The sequence below is a fragment of the Gossypium arboreum genome, chromosome 3 (genome assembly GCF_025698485.1).
Source record: "Gossypium arboreum isolate Shixiya-1 chromosome 3, ASM2569848v2, whole genome shotgun sequence".
In the NCBI taxonomy this organism is placed as follows: Eukaryota; Viridiplantae; Streptophyta; class Magnoliopsida; order Malvales; family Malvaceae; genus Gossypium; species Gossypium arboreum.
The window spans coordinates 129,200,813-129,221,229 of NC_069072.1; the positions used below are offsets into that span (position 1 = coordinate 129,200,813).

At 34.0% G+C, this 20,417-nt stretch overlaps 3 protein-coding genes across 3 annotated transcripts; 2 read left to right on the plus strand and 1 right to left on the minus strand.

The window, feature by feature from the left end:
- Nucleotides 1–7,811: 7,811 nt before the first annotated feature.
- LOC108475650 (autophagy-related protein 8i-like) lies at nucleotides 7,812–9,932 on the plus strand. Its single transcript, XM_017777635.2, has 5 exons — nucleotides 7,812–8,575; nucleotides 8,669–8,724; nucleotides 9,246–9,298; nucleotides 9,410–9,528; nucleotides 9,631–9,932. Exons 1-5 carry the CDS (start codon nucleotides 8,536–8,538, stop codon nucleotides 9,717–9,719), a joined length of 357 nt encoding a protein of 118 aa, XP_017633124.1. The 5' UTR covers nucleotides 7,812–8,535; the 3' UTR covers nucleotides 9,720–9,932.
- LOC108475267 (BTB/POZ and MATH domain-containing protein 6) lies at nucleotides 9,821–11,801 on the minus strand. Its single transcript, XM_017777241.2, has 6 exons — nucleotides 11,629–11,801; nucleotides 11,429–11,558; nucleotides 11,181–11,353; nucleotides 10,761–11,052; nucleotides 10,298–10,464; nucleotides 9,821–10,192 (listed from the first exon to the last, which is right to left on the minus strand). The coding sequence occupies exons 1-6, from the start codon at nucleotides 11,657–11,659 to the stop codon at nucleotides 10,038–10,040; spliced, it is 948 nt and encodes a 315-aa protein (XP_017632730.1). The 5' UTR covers nucleotides 11,660–11,801; the 3' UTR covers nucleotides 9,821–10,037.
- Nucleotides 11,802–13,034: 1,233 nt separating this feature from the next.
- On the plus strand, nucleotides 13,035–15,769 carry LOC108474717 (uncharacterized). The gene is made up of 9 exons (XM_017776718.2): nucleotides 13,035–13,394; nucleotides 13,485–13,598; nucleotides 13,695–13,763; nucleotides 13,855–13,874; nucleotides 13,963–14,015; nucleotides 14,248–14,278; nucleotides 14,434–14,512; nucleotides 15,258–15,397; nucleotides 15,555–15,769. The coding sequence occupies exons 1-9, from the start codon at nucleotides 13,214–13,216 to the stop codon at nucleotides 15,573–15,575; spliced, it is 708 nt and encodes a 235-aa protein (XP_017632207.1). The 5' UTR covers nucleotides 13,035–13,213; the 3' UTR covers nucleotides 15,576–15,769.
- The last annotated feature ends 4,648 nt before the right edge of the window (nucleotides 15,770–20,417 follow it).

Consider the following 20,417-nt stretch of genomic DNA (forward strand, 5'->3'; position numbering starts at 1 on the left):
GATAGTTTTGTAATTCTTTTAGTGTAATTTAAAAAAATCAGTAACAATAAATCTGTCTATATTAATTTAAATAGTTCAATTTTGGATCAATAAAATTATAAAACAAAAATATTTAATACATTATTGCTACACAAATTTATTGCACAATTGGTAAATAATAACATGATGACTCATCATTAAATATAATAAAAATAGTAAAACACTTATAAATAAATATTAATAACTTTGTTTAAACATATTTAAATAATAATTAATTATAAATAAATATTAAAAGCCTAAACCCTAAACTCAAGAATCTCAACTTTGTACTCGAGACTTAAAATCCTAAACCCTTAAATTCAATATACTAAATTTGAGTGTTGTTAATATTTTTATAATAGTTACGTTTAATGTTTAATTATGTTTAAATAAAATTAGTAATATTTATTTATAAATTCTCCATAATTTTATTTAATTTAATAATGATATATATTATTATTCATTGATGATGCATAATACTTATACATCAACGATGCATTAAATATTATTTATTTTACATTCTAAATAATAAAATTTTTATTCCAATTTCAATTTCCATGAACTTTATATGTCGGTTTTATTTTTATTTTTATTTATATATTTTAAGTTTTTAATAATATAAAATAATTTTAAATTAAATAATAATGATGATGCACCAAGGCATGGGTTAAAAAAAAAACCTTTTGTGCAATGAATAGGTTGGTTTAGGTATGGCATGGTGGGTTGGTGAGAGATAATGACAGCAGTTTTAATTTTCTCTAAGAATCAGGTCACATTCCAATACCTCTTTGGAAATTCTAACAACCATATCACTTACAATATCAAAACTCATCATATAGTTGGTTTTATTAATATAAACAAACACACACATAGATACATTCATGGATTACTCCTAACTTTAATTTGTGTTACTTTTTATTTAGTTCCATTTTATATCTAAAATATGATCAATTTAATTAATATTTAAATACTAATTTAAAAGATAAAAAAAACTATCAAATAAGGAACTATCGAATTTTCTTGACAAATAGAGATTCCATACAACACTTTTCTCATTTCAGCTTTTTGCATCAAATAATTGAATTATTTAATGCATAAAATAAATAAATAAGGCGAAAGCTCTCATGAGTGCTTCCTAATCAATCGATAATATCAAACTGAAATATAGTGATCTAAAATATTTAAGACATGATATGTAAATTTACCATTTTGATTGAAAAACTTTAAGGTGCGGCAGCCTTGCTAAAGAAAAAAAAATGTTGGCAGGTATAGTAAACAAAAAGACTTGACATTAGATAAACAAACATATCTTACCTGATTTGACACATTATCTTATTTTAAATCATTAAAAAAACATTGAAAGGAGGGAGAGAGATTATTTTGTTTATTTTGACACATCAATTTCAAATTTTTTAAATTATTAGATTTAATTTGTTGTTGAAGGCAAACATAAACATGTATAAACTCCAACTTATTTCAATTCCCTCTTACTCTCTCCTATCATTCCTAATAAACAATATTAATTAATGGAATTCAATCAATATTGCCATTACTAATTATGTTAATATTTGACGTAGTATAATGCATTTTCAACCAATCAAATGATGGTATATTATTAAAAATAAAGATAAGTGAATTTAGTTTTAATTTTTTTACTAAAAGATTCACCAAAATTTTATTAATAAAATAAACAAGCTAAACAAAAATGGGTTAAGTCCATAAATAAAAGCCCAAATAAAATGCAACGCCTGCACATATAGCAAAACCGACCTAATAAAATTAAATGGTCTATGAACCAAAAAAATTAAAAAAACAAAACAGGAAACTTAATAAGTCTTGTCTAGTCATATCGACAACTGGATCTTCAGTGTGTCGTCTTTTCACGCCCTTTCCAACATTATGACGGTAGCAGTTTTCAAGGGAAGCAATTAATTTTTCCTACTACCTCTTCCAAACAGTTATTCATCTTCATTTTCTTTCAATCCGGTTCTCTAGGCTTCCATTTCTTCGATGCTTGGCCAACAAATTCCAGAAGTCCTCCTACAAGGTAATAGCTATCTCCTTTCTTTAGCGCTTCTTTCGCCAGAGTATGAGCGTAGAAATTTTCTGTTTTGGGTATGAAATGAAACTTTATCTCTTGAAATCTGCCTTTTTTATGCTGAATATCTCTGATGATCGCACCGATGTTCGATTTGTCTATCTCTGTGTTCTGGCATTTTTTAATTACAGTCTTTGAATCTCCCAAAATTTCCAGTTTATTAAGACCCATGAATAACCCTAACTTGACTGCTTGTAACCCTACATGCGCCTCTGCCACAAATGGATTTGCGATTTCGGAGTGGATGGTCGTCTTTGATGCTAGAATTCTTCCTTCCGTGTCTCATACTAACAGTCCTGAGGCCGATCTGAAGGCTTGTTGGTTAAAGGCCACGTCGAAATAAATTGTGACCCCTGATCTTCTTCTTTCCTGTACAGCACCTCCATTAGACTGAATAATAAGTCTCTTCCCTTTGATCCCGTTCAACTAAAAAATATAATTGTAAGTTTGCTTCGCAATGTCCCTCCCTGACACATTTATTTTATCATATATTAACCGATTCCTGTTGAACCAGACTAGCCAAAGTCCGCAGTAAAAACAATGAATCTGTTCAGTCGTTCCCTGATTAAAAACCTAGGTAAGCCATTCCCACACATTCTGGTAATTATAGTTAAGTACCTATGAGAGCTTTAAATGATTCCAAACCTCTCTTGTCGTAGGACACTGCTGAAAAATATGATAACTGTCTTCCTCATTTTGTCGGCATCGAGGGCAAAGAGCGTTATCTACTGTTTCCTTCTGCTTGAGATTGACTAATGAAGGGATAAAATTCCAAGATATTCTCCATATTGTTAATGTAACTTTTGAAGGGATGTATAGCTTCCATAATTTTCTGTAAAAGTTATTAGTCTCGATCTGTAAATTAAGATTACTAGGATCCTCGTTAATATCTTGTAATAGTTTATAGGCACTCCTTACCGAGAACTCACCAGACAACTCTCCCTCCAAACTTGAAAGTCCTCGTGTGCTAACTCTGCCAGTGGGATTTACAAAATTTTCCTCACAATTTTTGGCTGAAAAGTAGTCATTACAACATCTATGTTCCAAGTTCTATTATTGGTTTCTATTAGATCCAATACTAACTTGATGTTTTCTTGATTTCCATGATGTTGCAAACGATCTGTTTCGTTTCTTGATATCCACAAATCTCCCAATACAGAAATTTTATCACCTGTTCTAACCCTCCAGCATAAGCCTTTCTCCAAGAGACCTCTTGCCACCCAAACGCTTCTCCAAGTAAGCGAATATAAATTCCCTAACCGAGCTTTATAAAAATCTGAATTGGGATAATATTTTGCTTTCAAGACACGTGCTAGTAATGAATCTGGAAAATTAACAAGACTCTAACCTTGTTTTGCTAACAGCACTATATTAAATTTTGCAATATCATGAAAACCAAGTCCACTATCTTCTTTTAACAAACATAATTCCTTCCAAACGCACCAATTAATGCCTTTTTTATTTCGACCTCTTTGCCACTAAAATTTAGCTATAATTCCCTCTAACTCGGTACACAAAGATTTAAGGAGTAAAAAACAAGCCATAGTGTAGGTAGGGATAGATTGTAGAATGACTTTCATGAAAATTTCTTTTCCTCATTTTGAAAAATGTATTATACTCCAATTGTCGATCCTTTGTTTGAATCTATCTTTCAAAGCTTGGAAAGACGATCTTTTCTTCCTTCCCACCAAATTCGAAAGCCCTAAATACCGTTCTGGATTTGTTGATCTTCGTACCCCAAGGATGCTTGACTCTGATATTTTGACCCCATATTGTGTATTTGAACTAAAGCAAACCGTTGACTTTTCATAATTAACACACTGTCCTGAGCATATTTTATATTCTTTTAAAATCGATTTGAGAGATTGTACTCCTCCTTCAGTAGCTTCTGTAAACAGAATGCAATCGTTCGCAAAGAGTAAGTGAGAAATAGATGGCCCACTTCGACTTGCTTTCACTCCTTTAAGAATTTTCCTCTTAGTTGCTATCCTCATCAGGCTAGAAAGACCTTCCACACAGAATAAAAATAAAAACAGACTTAAGCGATCTCCTTACCGTAAACCTCTAGAAGGATAAAAATTCTCCCTTATATTTCCATTAAGAACAATAGAATACGAAACTGTGGACACACTTTTCATTAGAGACTTGACCCATTCTGCATGAAACCCCATTTTCTTCATAATCTCTTCCACAAAATTCTATTCAACTCTGTCATATGTCTTGCTCATATCTAACTTTACCGCCATTAGATCCTTTCTTCCCAACTTCTTTTGCTTTAAGGTATGCAGTATTTCATATGAAAGTAATACATTGTCAAAAATCGATCTCCCTGGTACAAAAGTACTTTATGCTAAATCAATACATTTTCCAACCACTACCCGAAACCAATTGGCAATCACCTTAGCTATCAATTTATACAGCACATTGCATAAACTTATAAGTCTAAATTGAGTAATACTGGTAGGGATAGAAATTTTTGGTATGTGCACAATGTTTGTTTTATGATCAAGCCTAAGTCCATATCTCTGTTCAGTTTCTGAAGGCAAAATTATGAAACATCCTTTCCAATAATGGGCAAACACTTTTGATAAAATAAGGTTGGAAATCCATCCTCTCCTAGTGCTTTTGTGGGACCTAATTCTGATAAAACTTCCCGTATCTCCTCATTTGTATACCTTGATGTTAATCTTCGATTGTCTTCTTCGGAAACACAATAATCAATGTCAGATAGAATTTGATCCAAATTTTCTTATGCAACCGTCGAGAATAATTTTTGAAAATACGCTCTCGAGATTTCCCCCATCTCCTTATCTTCTTCTGTTATCTTGCAATCTTCAAATTGTATTTTTTGAATCAGATTTCTCCTTTTCCTCTGAGTTGCTTGTTTATGGAAAAATGCAGTATTTTTGTCTCCAAGTTTCATCTAATTTATCTGAGCCTTCTATTACCAGTAATATTCATCTTTCTCAATTTCAAAATTTAACTGAATTTTAGTATCTATTACGTCTACCAGATTTTCGTCGTTTCTATCAGCTTCCAATAAAGTTGACAATTTAAAGGTTAATATCTCATTTTTAAACTTTCTACTTCTTCCAATCTGCTTTGCCCATCCCTCTAAATCTTTCCTTATATTCTCCAGCTTGTGTAAAAGATCTCCAGTTGAATTTTCCCAAATACTTCGGACCTCCTCTAAAAACATATCTTCCAAAATCCACCAAGCTTCAAACTTAAAACTCTTAACAATCTATCTTCTCTTTCCCCTATCTGTAGAGATGAGTAAAGGACAATAATCTGAAAATGAATGAGTAAAGTGTTGAATTGACGATTCAGGAAACAAAGACATCCATTTTTCAGTCACTACACCCCTATCTAATCTCTTCTGAATATTCGTTTCTGGCAAGTTACCCCTCTCCCAAGTAAACCATCTTCCTAAGTATCCTACATCAATCAAGTTACTATCTTCTAACACTTTACGGAAAGCTTCCATTATTCTCTCATCTCTAGGTAATCCATCTTTCTTTTCAACCCCATATAGAATCTCATTAAAGTCCCCACAAACCAGCCAAGGGTAATCACCATTATTCCATAAACGTCTCAAAAGATGCCATGATTCATCCCTATCATATGTGTAAAGAGAGCCATAGAACCCTGCAAATCTCTATTTTTCCCATCATCTGTATCATCAATTAACACCTCAATATATCGAATTGAATAACTTTGAAGCGTTATATCAACAGCCCCTCGCCATGCTAAACATAATCCTCCTTTGGAACCAACCGCATCTACTTCCACTCCTTAATGAAAACCACAACTACGTCGAACTTTCTCTATCTGAATACTATTTAATTTTGTCTCTATAAATAAGACTATATAGGGACTTTGTAACCTCAGTGTATGTCGAAGTCTTCGAATTGTCCGTGGATTCCCTAGTCCACGGATATTTCAACTCAGTATTTTTATTTCATCCGATCGGCTTGCCTTTTGGAAGCCGTCGATGATAAGTGGTTGATTTCCAGTATCCTCCTATTTATGTTTGCCAGAGTGCCAGTCTCTTCAATATCTCCTCTAGCCCCCTTTTTTTGTGTTCTTCCCCCATTAACACATTATCTTCTAAGTCATGATCCATAACATTTTGGATTTGACTAGATACGAAGTTTCACCCCAAGCTGTGGAGATGACATTCTTCCTTCTAAACTGAAACCCAGTATAAGGTCAATTGCCTTTATACTTTCATCTACTTTAGCGATTCCCCTACTGTAAATCCTTGGTGTTGTCCTCCACCATTTACCCTACCAAACACTCTCCCTTCCTCTCTTAGCCAAACACTGTTCATTGCTTAAGCTCTCCTTGATTGGGCATGTAGAGTTAGGTCCCAGCCTATCTCAGCAGCTTCCATCCCTAACATCATCTTTGCTTCACAAAAGGAATCACTATGCCCTAACTTGCCACAATAAAAATAGAATAAAGACAATATTTCATATTTAAATCTGACATAAGAATATTTACCACGAACCATGATTTGTTTCTTTCTTTTAAGAGGCCTTCGAACATCAACTCGAACACGTATCCTCATAAAATTTCTATTTTCCTTTCCTAAACTTGAACACTCATATTCCATAAAGTTTCTTATGAAATTTCCTAATTGTACAGCCAAATTTTCAGAATAAAATCCTATGGGAACGTCATGAACTTGTACCCAAAAGGGTGTAGAAATTAAAGGGACTGTTAATGGATCCTCCCCCCATTGCAACTTGTGTAAAATCAATAAATGATTATTAAAAGATCATGGTGATCGCTTTAAAACCTTTTCTATATCCATGAATGATAAATTGGAATAAATACCTTTTCTCCTCCATATCACAAATCTGAACCCCTCGAATGGGATGCCATAAATTAGCCATGGTGCTCTTCATTGCTGGAAAACGTATGATATTGGCTGTTAAAAAACACCCCACCAAGTAGAAATCCTCCTCTTCCCTTTCTCGAACCCGGATCTGCTTGTAATTGCAAAACTGCTTCTTCCTCTTCATCAAGGGATAGTCCGGCAAACTCCTTTTCCATTGATTCGAATAAACAATCTATGCCTTGATAACTTTTGCTAATAACTCCAATAAATCTGCACCAACTATCACTACCAACATAAGAGAAACGAAATAACAAAGAAAAAATTAGAAAAAATCGTGCCAAGAGGGCAAACATAGTTTAAAATTTTTTAGTTGGTGATATTATTTAGTTTATTAATATTGTTATTATATTAAATATAAATACTTAAAATTAAGTTATATTAAAATTCTAACTATTCTTTTTCACACTAAAATTTTTTATGCATTTCTTACTTTTTGCATTCCCAACTAAATATCCTACGACAAAACACCTTTTTAATGTTTGAAAATCGAACGGATAATTCAATCAATTTAATAGATTACAAATGAATAAAATAAAATGAGTATGGCATAAAACCACTTTCAACACGTATTAAAATAAAATTAATTAAAATAACATAAAATATCAAAATAAAATTATGCATCCTATATAATGAATAAATCTATAAATAAAAGATAATTATTTCTTACATCGATGGTATAATTTTTAATTTCACAAATCACTTGGGATTTTATTATATATTCTTAATTTGTATTTAAAAAAGTAATATATAAATATAATATGAAATGAATTAATACTAATTCACTAAGATATTATATGAAGAATCATCAACTACCAAGTTGAGATATTTTAATAGTGGGATCTGAATATCTAATCTCTCCTGCTGCCCACATCGAAATAGTAACCCACATGAGAGTCATAAACTTTAACGGGGTACCTCATACAAGCCCTCATCCAGTTCTATGATCATTGTGGGCTGATCCAAACCGTTGTTGCCTTGCCAAGGGATTTTCGCAAACCTATAGGACACATTTGGCAAAATTAAACCTAGTTAGAGATAAATGTTGAATGGCCTTCCTTAACAGAGATTTAGAAGAAGAAGAGAGGCTTTAATCAGCCACAAACTCATGAAACATTGCCATTTTAATCGTCTATGCTAATGACATGAAGGAGCTACTAAAGGAAGCCGGAATTATGCCGCCCATACATCTCACCATCACCCAACCGTTTCTTTTATTGTCTTTTTATACATCAATCAGACAACCAGGCAAAATGGTTCTAACTACTTCTTTAGTCGAATAATTCTTTTATACTTTATTTACCATTGTTTCTTTTGGGTACCGACATTAATAACATCCTCAAAACTAACGTCTTAACAGCTTGGTTGAAACAGGTCTCAAAAACACAATGAGACAGGTCCTCTCTTAGGTTGAAATGTCTACCTAAAAAGGCCACATTTTCTCCTTCGGTTTCTTTTTTTTGTTGTTGTTGTCTTACTCAGAAAAAACTCTGGTTTATCAAAAGATATAATAACAATGATGAAGCGTCAGCCTTTTCTAAAGGAGCAATCACTAGGTAAATATTTTGAGTACCTTTTTCTTTACCTTTAGATTATGATTATGATTATGGTTTTTTGTTTTTGTTTTTGTTTTGTTTTTGTTTTTGCAGAGCAACGACTGGAAGAATCAAAAACTATATTAGCCAAATACCCAGATCGAATTCCTGTAAGTTTAATCACCAGCATCTCTAATTTCATTGATTTTTTTATTATTTTATTTATATAGGAGAAATTTTTATGTTGAGGCTGACATAAAATGATAAAATTTTGGATGATAAAAGTTTAAAAAAAATTTGTTAAAAAAAACTTCAATTAAATTATTAAATTTTTGGAGTAGTAATTTTACCATTTAATTAAGGGGCTAAAGGGCTTAAATTAAGTTAATAATTTTTGGAAGAGGCTAGGAGCGTAGTTTGCCTATACTAAGCTGGCCAAGGTTCCTAATTGTTATTAAAAAATATTAGGCATATGAATTGCAATATGATCTTTTCTATTACAGTATCTGATTAATCGAATTTTGGTCTGAGAAGGGTTTTCTTGGATGTAATAATTTTTGGTCACTTTATTTTTGAGTTATTAACCTGCTAACTACAGCTATAGGCTCAAACATTGTGTCAGCCTCAACCATAAATGATGGTTATTGATCACTTTTTTTTTTTGTCTATTATATGTTTGTTTATATTCCAGGTGATCATTGAAAGGTATTCAAGGACAGACCTCCCAGATATAGAGAAGAATAAGTATTGTTTTCTTTTTCCTTTTATTCTCATTATATATATATAAAGTTAATAAAACTTGGTAAATATTATTAATTGGTTTCTTTTAACTCTTCTGTTTTCTTGGCTCTCAAGGTTCCTGGTTCCTCGAGACATGTTGGTGGGTCCGTTCATTCACATTTTAAGTAGCAGGCTACATTTGAGTCCTGGAAAAGCTCTCTTTGTTTTTGTGCACAATACATTACCTCAAACAGGTTAAAAAACCATCTGCATTTCTCTCATTGATGATTCTTACTAATTGATTCATTAAACAAGAACTTGCTGACCCATTTTTTCTTTTTATCTCAACTACGCAGCAAGTCTCATGGGGTGTGTCTATAATTCTTTCAAAGATGATGATGGGTTTCTCTACATGTGTTACAGCACTGAGAAAACTTTTGGCTAAACTCTCCTCTGCATCTTTAATCTTCAATGTAAAACATTGGCAAATATATATACATATCTATGTATGTATTGTTGTAATTGTTTATAGCTCAATTCACCCTATTGATCTGTAAATGATGTAACTATATTTAACTAAAAAAATGTTTATATGACTTGTATTTGCATATTAATGTTTCCTTTTTTATGTAACATATTGGCACTGCACATTGTAAGATACAGTGATGCCAGGAAAGATTGTATACCTTTTACTCGTGTCTAGATATGCATCGGTCACGAGTGTCTAATGCGAGCCCCGAGTTTAATTATAGCAAAACATTAGTTACAATGTATTGGAAACGGCGTGGACAGTCACCTCAGCTTCCACCATGCATATATCTTTCACTAGGCACCCACTACTTGCATGATAGAAATAAGCCAGAGAAACAAATTTTTCCCACCCACTTTCTTGGCTTGAGCTACTAAACCAGTGACTAACTGCAACAGAAATGAAAATATTATGCTTTTTAATGTACATTTGATTTTCATTTTTGTAAGGATGTTTAGTGAATGTTATTTACAGATGATTTGAGCTTTTTATACCTTTTCCAGCAATGTGCCTGCTCTGCTGTTGGTTCAGAATACGCAAGGTGAACTCTGCAAATATTTTAGAACCATCCAAAAGTGTGGCAGAATCTGCCAAAGCCAAATACATGGATATATGAGTGCCTAATCCATGCCGTCTTCCTCTGGGAAAAAGATGTATTTTCCTGCATCATAAATTGCAATTAAAATCTTAGAATATCGTTACAGCATATCTCACAGTCACAGATAATATGAAGGTATCGTCCTCTTTGGGTGTTGTTGAAGAACCGGCACACCCTCAAGGTTTTGTCCTCATGTGATTGCTTTTCTTTAGTCATGGTTTTGCCTGTTCAAGCATCAAGAGACACCCTTAAGCTCTCTTTAGAGCCGAGAGAGACAAAACCTTGAAGGTGCTCCTGTTATCACCACGATATGCTCTAACAAATATCATAGAGGAGTAGGAGATAAAGTGGATATATACCATTTATGGTTGGCAGCAAAGAATTGTTGTGATTCCTTGTACTCTGAATCTAAATTGGAAAAGTTTTCGATCTTCCAAACATGCTTGGAACTGAAGGCATCCTTTATCATTGATAAGCATTCTCCTTTCCCTGAGGTCATTTCCTTGGTAACAAACACTTCAGCTCCAAACACACAACTGTCATCCAGTAGGTATCCATTGCCAACATCATTAAAACTTCTAATTGGTATCAACTGATCAAATCCCCACTGATGCATTGATCTATGAAACGGCCTTTCTTTTCCCGTGGCATCTAGGCATCAAAATCAGAGGTAAAAAATTCTCTTTTAAAGCATCTCCATTCCACCTATATATCTGAAGTAGTGTTCATTGCAAATATCAATAAAAACAGTAATGTTGTTTGCAGGGAAATTATAATACCATGAACTACCAAGTAATTGTCCTTGGTCTGATCAAGCAGGAAAAACCGGAAAACAGCGTGGACTTCCGAATCAAGACGAATCAGAGAAGCAACATGTGCAAAAACCAAGTAGAGAGAAAGGTGCTCTTTTACATTTCTACTCTTGTTTCCATGTGGGTACAGCACCAGTTTCCTGTGACCATACACAAATTAAAAGAAGGCTAATTAAGCTAATAAACATACACGGTGTTGAAGAAATTAATGATACCATTTGTATCCACCAGCTTCAAACTCTCCAGATTCATACTTGTCTATGCCAGTCTTTGCAAGTAAAGAAAATGACATGATCTTTAATATGTAATGTCTAGGTGCTGCTTCTGATATACATCTTCCAACTTCTGCAATGAGAACAAGCTTATAATTAGCTCATAAAAACACTAAACCAGGCATGCACAAAAGGATACCTACCTTCTAGGTTACTATAGACCAAGTTTGCCATGGCAACAAATTTTTGGACACAACTTTCTTTAGAAATATAGCTAATTTGCTATGTATCTGTATGTATATATGTAAAACAGAATCTCATCCTTAGCTTAGAGAGGAATGTTGTGATAAATCAACAAGCTGTTATTATTCTCAACTTGCTTAATGAAAGATGGAGTATCAAGCAATTGAAATTTATTTTCCAAAACCAAAGAAGCAATTAAAATTTGAAGTAAAAGCTTTTAGAGAATATACCATGACCATTGTACCTTTATTTTACTCGCAGGTTCTGCAATCCATTGAAATGAGAGCAGGGAAAAAATGGTTGTTTGAAAATTCTTACGTGCATATATGTCTAATGACTTGCTTTTTTACAACTACAAGTTTAATACATACTCGATTTCATTTTAAATATCAATTTTTTATTTGAGCCAACAGGTGTTTGTTGTTCCCAGTCACATCCTTTACCCCCCCCCCCCCTTTCTACGGTTAATATAACAGGCATTCCATTTTGAACTACCGTTTGCTTTTATTTTCGGCTATTATGATGCTCCTCTTTGGGCTTTTTGGCTTTTGCCTCGTAAAAGGATCAGAAACCATTTATGGTATTGTTTGCTTACATGTTATTTCTCAAAATCCTTTAATTGATTCTATCTATGGGACTTTAATGCTCCTTCAAAACCTGAAGATTTAAGGGTTCAAAACCAACTTTAAGGGCTTACTTATTTAGTTTATAGGCTATAAGAAAGAGCTCACTTGTTTTCTCAACTTTTATTCCAATATCATTTTTTTTTTTTTTGTCACGATCTAACTTGACCCGCAAAACATAAGTCTTGTCCTAAGAACATGAGCAAAAATTGTCTTCTTTGGGCACCTACAAGTTAAGCTAGATCAATTGTCATCCATTCTGTAGAGTGAATTTATTTATTTGTTGTGATTGAGTTAGAATATCTAAAAATACACTTAAATGTAGTTTGAATGTAACAAACTTCAAGAGACTTATGGGTACAAAAGAAAAAGACAATTCCAATTTATGTTCGCCGGGTCAGCTGACATATTCTGCCGACGTACATACAGACATATAGCAGGTTATGCAACTAAACTTCAATGGTTATTGACACTGTGCTTTACAAGAACGAAATATTCATAGCATATATTTTATCCCTGTCTGTTTTTTTTTTTTCCCTATCATAAAAACATGGTGAAGCAAAAAAAGCCTGTTGTGATTCTCACAAACACACGACCAAAATGTTAGTTCAAGACAATGAATAAAAAAGATTATTAATAATAATTATGATTAAATAACCCTTAATAAGTTCCTAATCGGGTGGATTAAAACAAACACACGTGTTGGTAAGAGAGAGATACATAGTACTTTGGTGTTTGATGATAAACATGGCTAAATCCCAACAAAAGAAAAAGCTCCACACGGTGTACCTGCGATACAACCTGATTTATTTCACCAACTCCGAAACTGCCAACATTTTTTTGCAATAAAATCCATAACCCAAATCTCATTACAATTCAACAAACATATATCATAAACCGAGTTGCAGAAAAAAAGAAGAAGATGACCTTGGGTACACCATCATCTCAAGCATACGGTGAGCCATGGTACTGGGATAACCGCTATGCCCATGAATCAGCTCCTTTTGATTGGTACCAAAAATACCCTGCCTTAGCATCTCTTATTCACCTTTATGTGCCTCACCGCCATGAACGTATTCTCGTTGTCGGCTGTGGCAACTCAGGTACCTACTCCTCTCCAAAATCAATGCATACCCTTTTTCAGATCTCTTAGTTTTATGTACCAAATCTCTATATTTTTTTTGTTGTTGTAGTGTTTAGTGAAGACATGGTGAACGATGGTTACGAGGATGTTGTTAACGTTGATATATCTTCTGTGGTTATTGAAGCTATGCAAACCAAGTACTCTAATTGTCAGCAGCTAAAATGTATTCATAGCTTGAGTTCTTTATTCAAATCAAAATAAAATACGAGGAAATGATTTTTTTTTGACAATTTTTTCTTTCTTTTTCTGTTTTTTGTAGATATTAAATTGGATGTACGAGATATGAGTCCTTTTCAAGCTGGTTCCTTTGCAGCAGTTATTGATAAAGGTGTTGGCTTTTTGTTTTTATTTCGTTAATTAAATTATTTTTGGCCTTAATCATTACTGATTTTCATTTGTAAAATGGTGAATTTTTTCAGGGACCCTTGATTCTATCTTGGTGAGTGTTTATGAATTTGTGGCTTATATATGTTCTTGTTGAGATCTGATTTGACAATAATAAGCTGATGCGAAACTTTTTTGTGCAGTGTGGGAATAATTCTAGACAGAATGCTACTCAAATGCTTGGGGAAGTCTGGAGGTATAATAATCATTAAAAGTAACTAGCTATGATACTTGGACTCGGGTGTTAGTGTCAGATATGGTTAGATATTTCCAAGTCTTTCCAAGGAACCTCCCATATCCATGTTTTGGATATGGTGCTTCGAGTCTGAGCAACATAGTTTATTAGACTTGCCTACATTAGAAATTTCTTTTTATGGGTTTTCTTGATCTGTTCACCATATATTGAAGCAGTTGATAACACACTATAGGGTCCTCAAGGATAAAGGAGTCTATATTCTGGTAACTTTACTCACCTTTTATTCCTTTTGCATAAAATATTTGTTCTGCTTGTGTGGCATGGATTTTGAGTTATTTGCATTTTCCCCCATTCAGATTGCAATCTCTCTGTATGTACAGTTATTTTTTTTCCCTAACTGTTCTTGCAAGTGCTGCAGATTACATATGGAGCTCCGGTATATCGCCTTGGCTTGCTGAAAGAATCGTGCATGTGGAGCATAAAACTGCATGTGATAGGTTGATTGAATTCCCATTCTGGTTACTATGTTGTCAATACGTTATACTTTTCATTTTTTTATGTGGAATACTTTGTATGCTTGCCATAATCCTTTTGTTATGGGGTTAGGTGGTACTGACTTGTGACAGCTGAATGATCACATCTTGCCTAGAATTGATATAATGTCATTTGCAATCACTTGAATATTATAGAGCATGTAAAGTAATTACTTCAGATATATAACAGATGGCCTAGGTAGGCATCGGGTTTCTTATTGTAGGTAACCATCTCCCATCCCATAATCTTCACCTCTCTGCCTGAGGTTTGAACTTGAGACCCCAAATCGAGAATCTTGGGTGCTGACCATATACTGCTGAGTTGTCACAAGATGTAACGAGCTTATTAAGGAATGATGATGCTTAGACAAATAAAAGAAAATGCCGTAGAATTACTTAGTTGATCTGAACGAAAAGGAAGAGTGACTTTTGAATCTAGTTAACCGTTAAGATGCATAAGATCGCATATTCCCTTATGCTTCCTATGAAATGAATGTTTTAGAAGAGTGCTGTGTTTATTTTCTCTCTTGACATAAGTAGAACAGCAAATATTTCTATTTATCTTACTTTACAGCATAAATCACTCCAGAATAAGAACCTGATTCGTGAGAGTAACTAGATTCTTGAAGCCTGTAAAACTAGTTTCATCCTCCATGTATAGTAGCCTGGCACGAATGACATAGTTTTAATCTAGCTCTTTATCATGCAGCGAAATTTGGAGCAGAGGGAAGTTCCGAACAGCCAACAAGGGCATTGACAGACCCAATTCTGTTGGATGAGAGTGGAAGCTCAGTGGAAGATGTACTTGGAAAAAACCCTGACGTCCATTACATCTATGTTTGTACCAAGGTTAGAAAATTTTCTACTCAACGTTTCTTTTGGGTATACTCCAACGGCTAAAACTCAGAACCGGTTTGGATGAAAAGTCTTGCTTTTAAGTGCATCTAGGAGTTGCTTGCCTTGTCTATGATGTGAAACTGTGAATCATTTGCTTTGATTTATAAAGGAACCCAAGACTAAGGACTGAAGCAAACAGCAATCAAAGAAGACGAGGATGTCGAACCTTTTGTGCAATTCTTTTTGCTGTACCTGATTGTAGCAGGCTTTAGTTTCTGTGTTGTTTGTGTCATGATACCATGAGCTATTCAGATTTAATCTGGCCGTAACATGTTAAAAAGCACTTTGTAATAACTGAACCAATTACAGCAGTTGTTTTTGTTATTATTGCTTTCAGGCATTGCCTATAATATTACCTGCTATACCCTTATCTAGGCCTTACATGTTGATATGATGCATGGCCTTTATTGTTGTTCTATAAATTAAGGTGACAAAGAGGGCAGATTATTTTCCTTGCAGCACTTACTAGCTCAATCAATATTCATGTTAGTAAAAGGACTCTTGAGGAAGAGATCTCTAGTTCGAACCAAATGAGATGCACCTTGAAGGTCTATAGGTGCTCAAAAAGGACAATTCTTATTATCGTGTTTGTTGCTCATTCAACTATGGATTAGTTCAATAATGATACCAAAACTGCAGCTTTGTGTTGAACTTGTTTATTTCTTCTCTTTATTTGTATGTCTTTAAACTAAAATGCAGCCTTGCAAGGCTTAATATTTTGAAGTATACTTATCTTCTATTTTGATACTTAAACTATCATCGCATCGCATTTTATTTCGAAAAGTTAATAGCGTCCAGTAATAATGTGCCATATGTGAGGTTTTGCCTTACCCTATTGGAGGCCTTGTTGAGTGTTCACCTTGTCAAGACCAACTATTAAACGATAAACAAATCGCATGTAAAGTTGGTTAATCCATTATCATGGAGGTTGAATTAGTTTAACAAGATAACATGTGGCTTAGTAGCGCAAACTAGTATACGTGTTCGTAGGAGTCCAAAACTCATCCCTCGAACATATAAAAAGATGGCACTTGTCTAAATAGGAGTGGCTCTCGACATTATTAATGTGAAGCTCACCCCTTTCTCTCTCCAACCTTCTAATTCCCTTTTTCCTTATCCCACTCCTTGATACACATCAACAATATATCAAGCTAAGAAAACTATAAAAGTGTTTTGCGACTCAATGCAACTGAATTGAAAAGGAAACATGGGCTTCTAATGCTAATTATTTTAACCATTCTGTTGCCTGTTAGCCATAAAAAAAACCTTCCATGATTCAAAATTGAATTATTTGACACTGCACCACTTACCTGTATTCTGCTTCCAAGCTTCATGTTTTATCCATGGTAGTTAGTACCAGTCATTTCAATCCGTAGGTTCTGTTTTGATAATATATCAGAACTCCAAATTACATTTTCGTTCTGGTAAAAGTTTTGACTGTTGCTAATGATATCGGTGTGTTTCGCCTAATCGTGTCGACCGGAATAATGTTTACCTGCTACATAACTAATGAATTTGAACAAGGCTAAATAAATACATTATTTTAATTAAATTAAATTACAAGTATATGTAAATATTTATATAAAAACTAATATCTAAATAAGTAAAGAAGTTTATAAAAAATATGTGATATCAATTTATATACATAAACTATCAAGAAAACTCCTAAATAAGAAGAGTTAATTCAAATAAATTTGAAGTTTAAAGTTCGAACAAAAAGTCTAGGTGCCACATGACTTGGAACAACACCTAACTTGTTGAGGTTAGATATGAAGACAGCTTTGGGGAGTGCTTTTGTAAGTGGGTTAACAATTTGATTGGCCATAGAATGTGAGTGATTATAAATGAAATGTAAATCCACCTCAAGATGCTTCATTTTGTTATGCAAAACCAAATGCTAGCTATGAGATGTTGTACCTCGACTGTAAAAAAGATTTTTAGAAGATGAGACGGTGGAAGTCTGAGCTTTTTTACCAGATTCATAACCCAAAGAGTTTTAAAGGTAGTGGTTGCAATTGCTTGATATTTAGCTTCATTGGAGGAGCGAGCAATGGTAGGTTGTTTCTTTGAGGACTAACTTATTGGATTTGATCAAAATAAAGAATAAAATCAATTGTCAGACCGCAATTGGTGTGATCACTTACCCATTCTGTGTTTGAGTATATATAAAGATTTGGATCCAAATGACGAGTGAATCAAAGACCATAGTTGGAGGTTTTTTTCAAATATTGAAGAATGTGTTTCACTGCTTTTCAATATATGGACAGTGGAGCATGCATAAACTGAGGAAGTTTGTTCACAACAAATAAAATATGAAGACTCATAAAGAAAGATATTAGAGTTTCCCAATAGTTGTATCGGTCACCAGCCACCTCTATACATTGTTATTAAACATGATTAAGCTAATTTTTTAACAAGACAAATTAAAATAAAAACTATACAACGAAAAAAAAAACTCGGCCAAGAAGTTTAGACCGAATTTTGGAGGTTACATTGATCACTAAAGTGATCTAAAAGCCATTTACTCGGTCAAAAAACAGTTTGCTAAATCCGAATTTAACTGCTTGACAAAGTAAGTTTTGAAATAATAATCAAGCGTCGTTATAAACAATTAGGAACAAAAACCCACGGTTTTTATAATCTCATTTAAAATGGTAGTTTACGAAAAACTAAAAGTAAACTTATACCACAGTTCTTATAATTATTTACAGTCCATAACAACTGATCAAAATAGGAGTTAAAAAGAAATTCTATTGGCTTGTTTTCAAACGTGTCTATCCGAGACCTCCGTCTTGCCAAGTCCAGCTTCAGAAACAAGAGTACCTGAAAAAGGAAATTAAGGGGGTGAGCTATGCAAGCTCAGTGTGAGTTCGAACTGGAAGAGAACTACAAAAGAAAACCTTTCAAAACATATATTTAACTAAAAGAGAACTCAGACAGAGTACGAAATAACCTATTTCAACAACCAGGTAAATGGCAAAACGTAACACAAAGTTGTCACCCAAAACATACTGGTACAGAACATATCGAACAACACAACCCTTATGCAATTAATCACGCAATCTTACGGACAGACTGAATGTGAAATGTATGCATAATACAAAACCTACCCAACCAATCGAACACCACTTAAATCCTCGTCACACCACGAATGAGCTATATCAAGCCTAACCAACCCTGCACACCACATAGGACCTTGAAAGGCCCATCCACCCTACACACCACACTTGTGAAGCTGAGCCACATTAATTTCAATATGTAGTTGAGCTGACATATGTTCAGTACATTATGGTAAACCGTTGTACGAATGCGTTGCAGTTAAAACTGCCAAAACGAACAAACTTCCTTCTCTTCGTAACCAAACCCAGAGTTTTATGCAAATGTATGCATGCAAACAAATCACTCATAGACTCACAGAAATAATGTAAATAACTCACAGAAAAACACACATCAGTCAAACAGAATCAAAGGTGCACATATTCATTCGACCAGATACGAAGTCAAGTATGTTCGTAGCTATTTACTAGTAACATCACATAACACATAATTAAACTGATAAATTCACACTTTAATTGCACACAGACGCACAAATCTGAGCTCATCAAAGTCTTTATCAACTTTACTAAGACATAACTGAGAGTTGGAACACTCAGAAACACCAACAAGTCAAAATCCGTCACAAAACAAAAATCTGCAAATCAGAGCCACACGACCGTGTGCCTCGGTCGTGTGAAAGTGTCTAGGCTGTGTGGAAGCCTTCATGCCAATGTGAAGGAGCACACACCCATGTGAAAGGAGGCACACGGTTATGTAGGTAGTCTATGTAACTCTCTGTCCAAAATGGCTAAAATAAAGTGAAGGGCAGACATTGCTGTGTGGAAACCTCTCACGCCTATGTGCCCAAGGGACATGTCCGTGTGTCCAGAACACACGTCTGTATGAATATCGACTAAAAATCCCCAAATTAGCCACACGGTTGTGTGACCAGGCCGTGTGGCACCAAAATTGGCCCTAAAACCCTAATTTCCATTCTACACGACCGTGCAAACCGCCCGTGTAGAGCACACGCCTTTGTGGCCACCCGTGTGGTCACGAAACCACACCAAAATAGAATGTACAATGTGCCTTTCTTCCTTGAAACGTATTCCCAATAATAGTAGCTCTAAAACCCACCTTGAAATTGATTATAAACCATCATAAAAAACGGTTCACATCCGCTTTAATCCTAAAAACATACAGTTTAATTACAGTAACCTACAAGAAATAGCTAAACTCCATAAAATCCAATCTCGAAACTATACAATTTAGAAACACACCTGTAATTGCCGAATTTCATGTAGCCAGATCAGAATTCAACAATGGAAAGGAAAAGTTTTCGAACCCACACCTTAATTTGCGATTAAAATGCCCAAAACAATCGACGCCTCAAATCCACCAATTCTGGAACCCCTGTCGATGAAATTGCAAAACAAAGCAAAAGAAATGGAGTAGAATCAAAAGAACAAAAATAAAAATAAAATTTAAGCAAAAGAATTTGACTTCTTTCAAAATAAAAATAAAATTTAAAATAATAAATATTTAAACAAAACAAAATAAAAAATAGTCTCTCAAAATGCACCTAAAGACTTGAACCCAGGAACCCAAGCTAAATTAACACACAACCAACCATCAGACCTGCTGAGCCATTTTGACATTAAAATATAACAACAAACCCAATTGTCTGATCTAGCCACTAACCCTACCTATAAATCTCAGAACTTCTAACCCTAGAAACTGGGATGTTACACTATCTAATTTCATTGTCTTTTAACTAATACTACTTCAAAAGCAACTAACTTGACTACACATTTACACCGTTACAATCCCTAACAATGGCTTAATAACTTGACCACACCCTAACGTGTATGCACTAAGGCTATGAATAAACACAAATACAATCAGAAATATAGTGGTATACTGCAAATGTGACAAG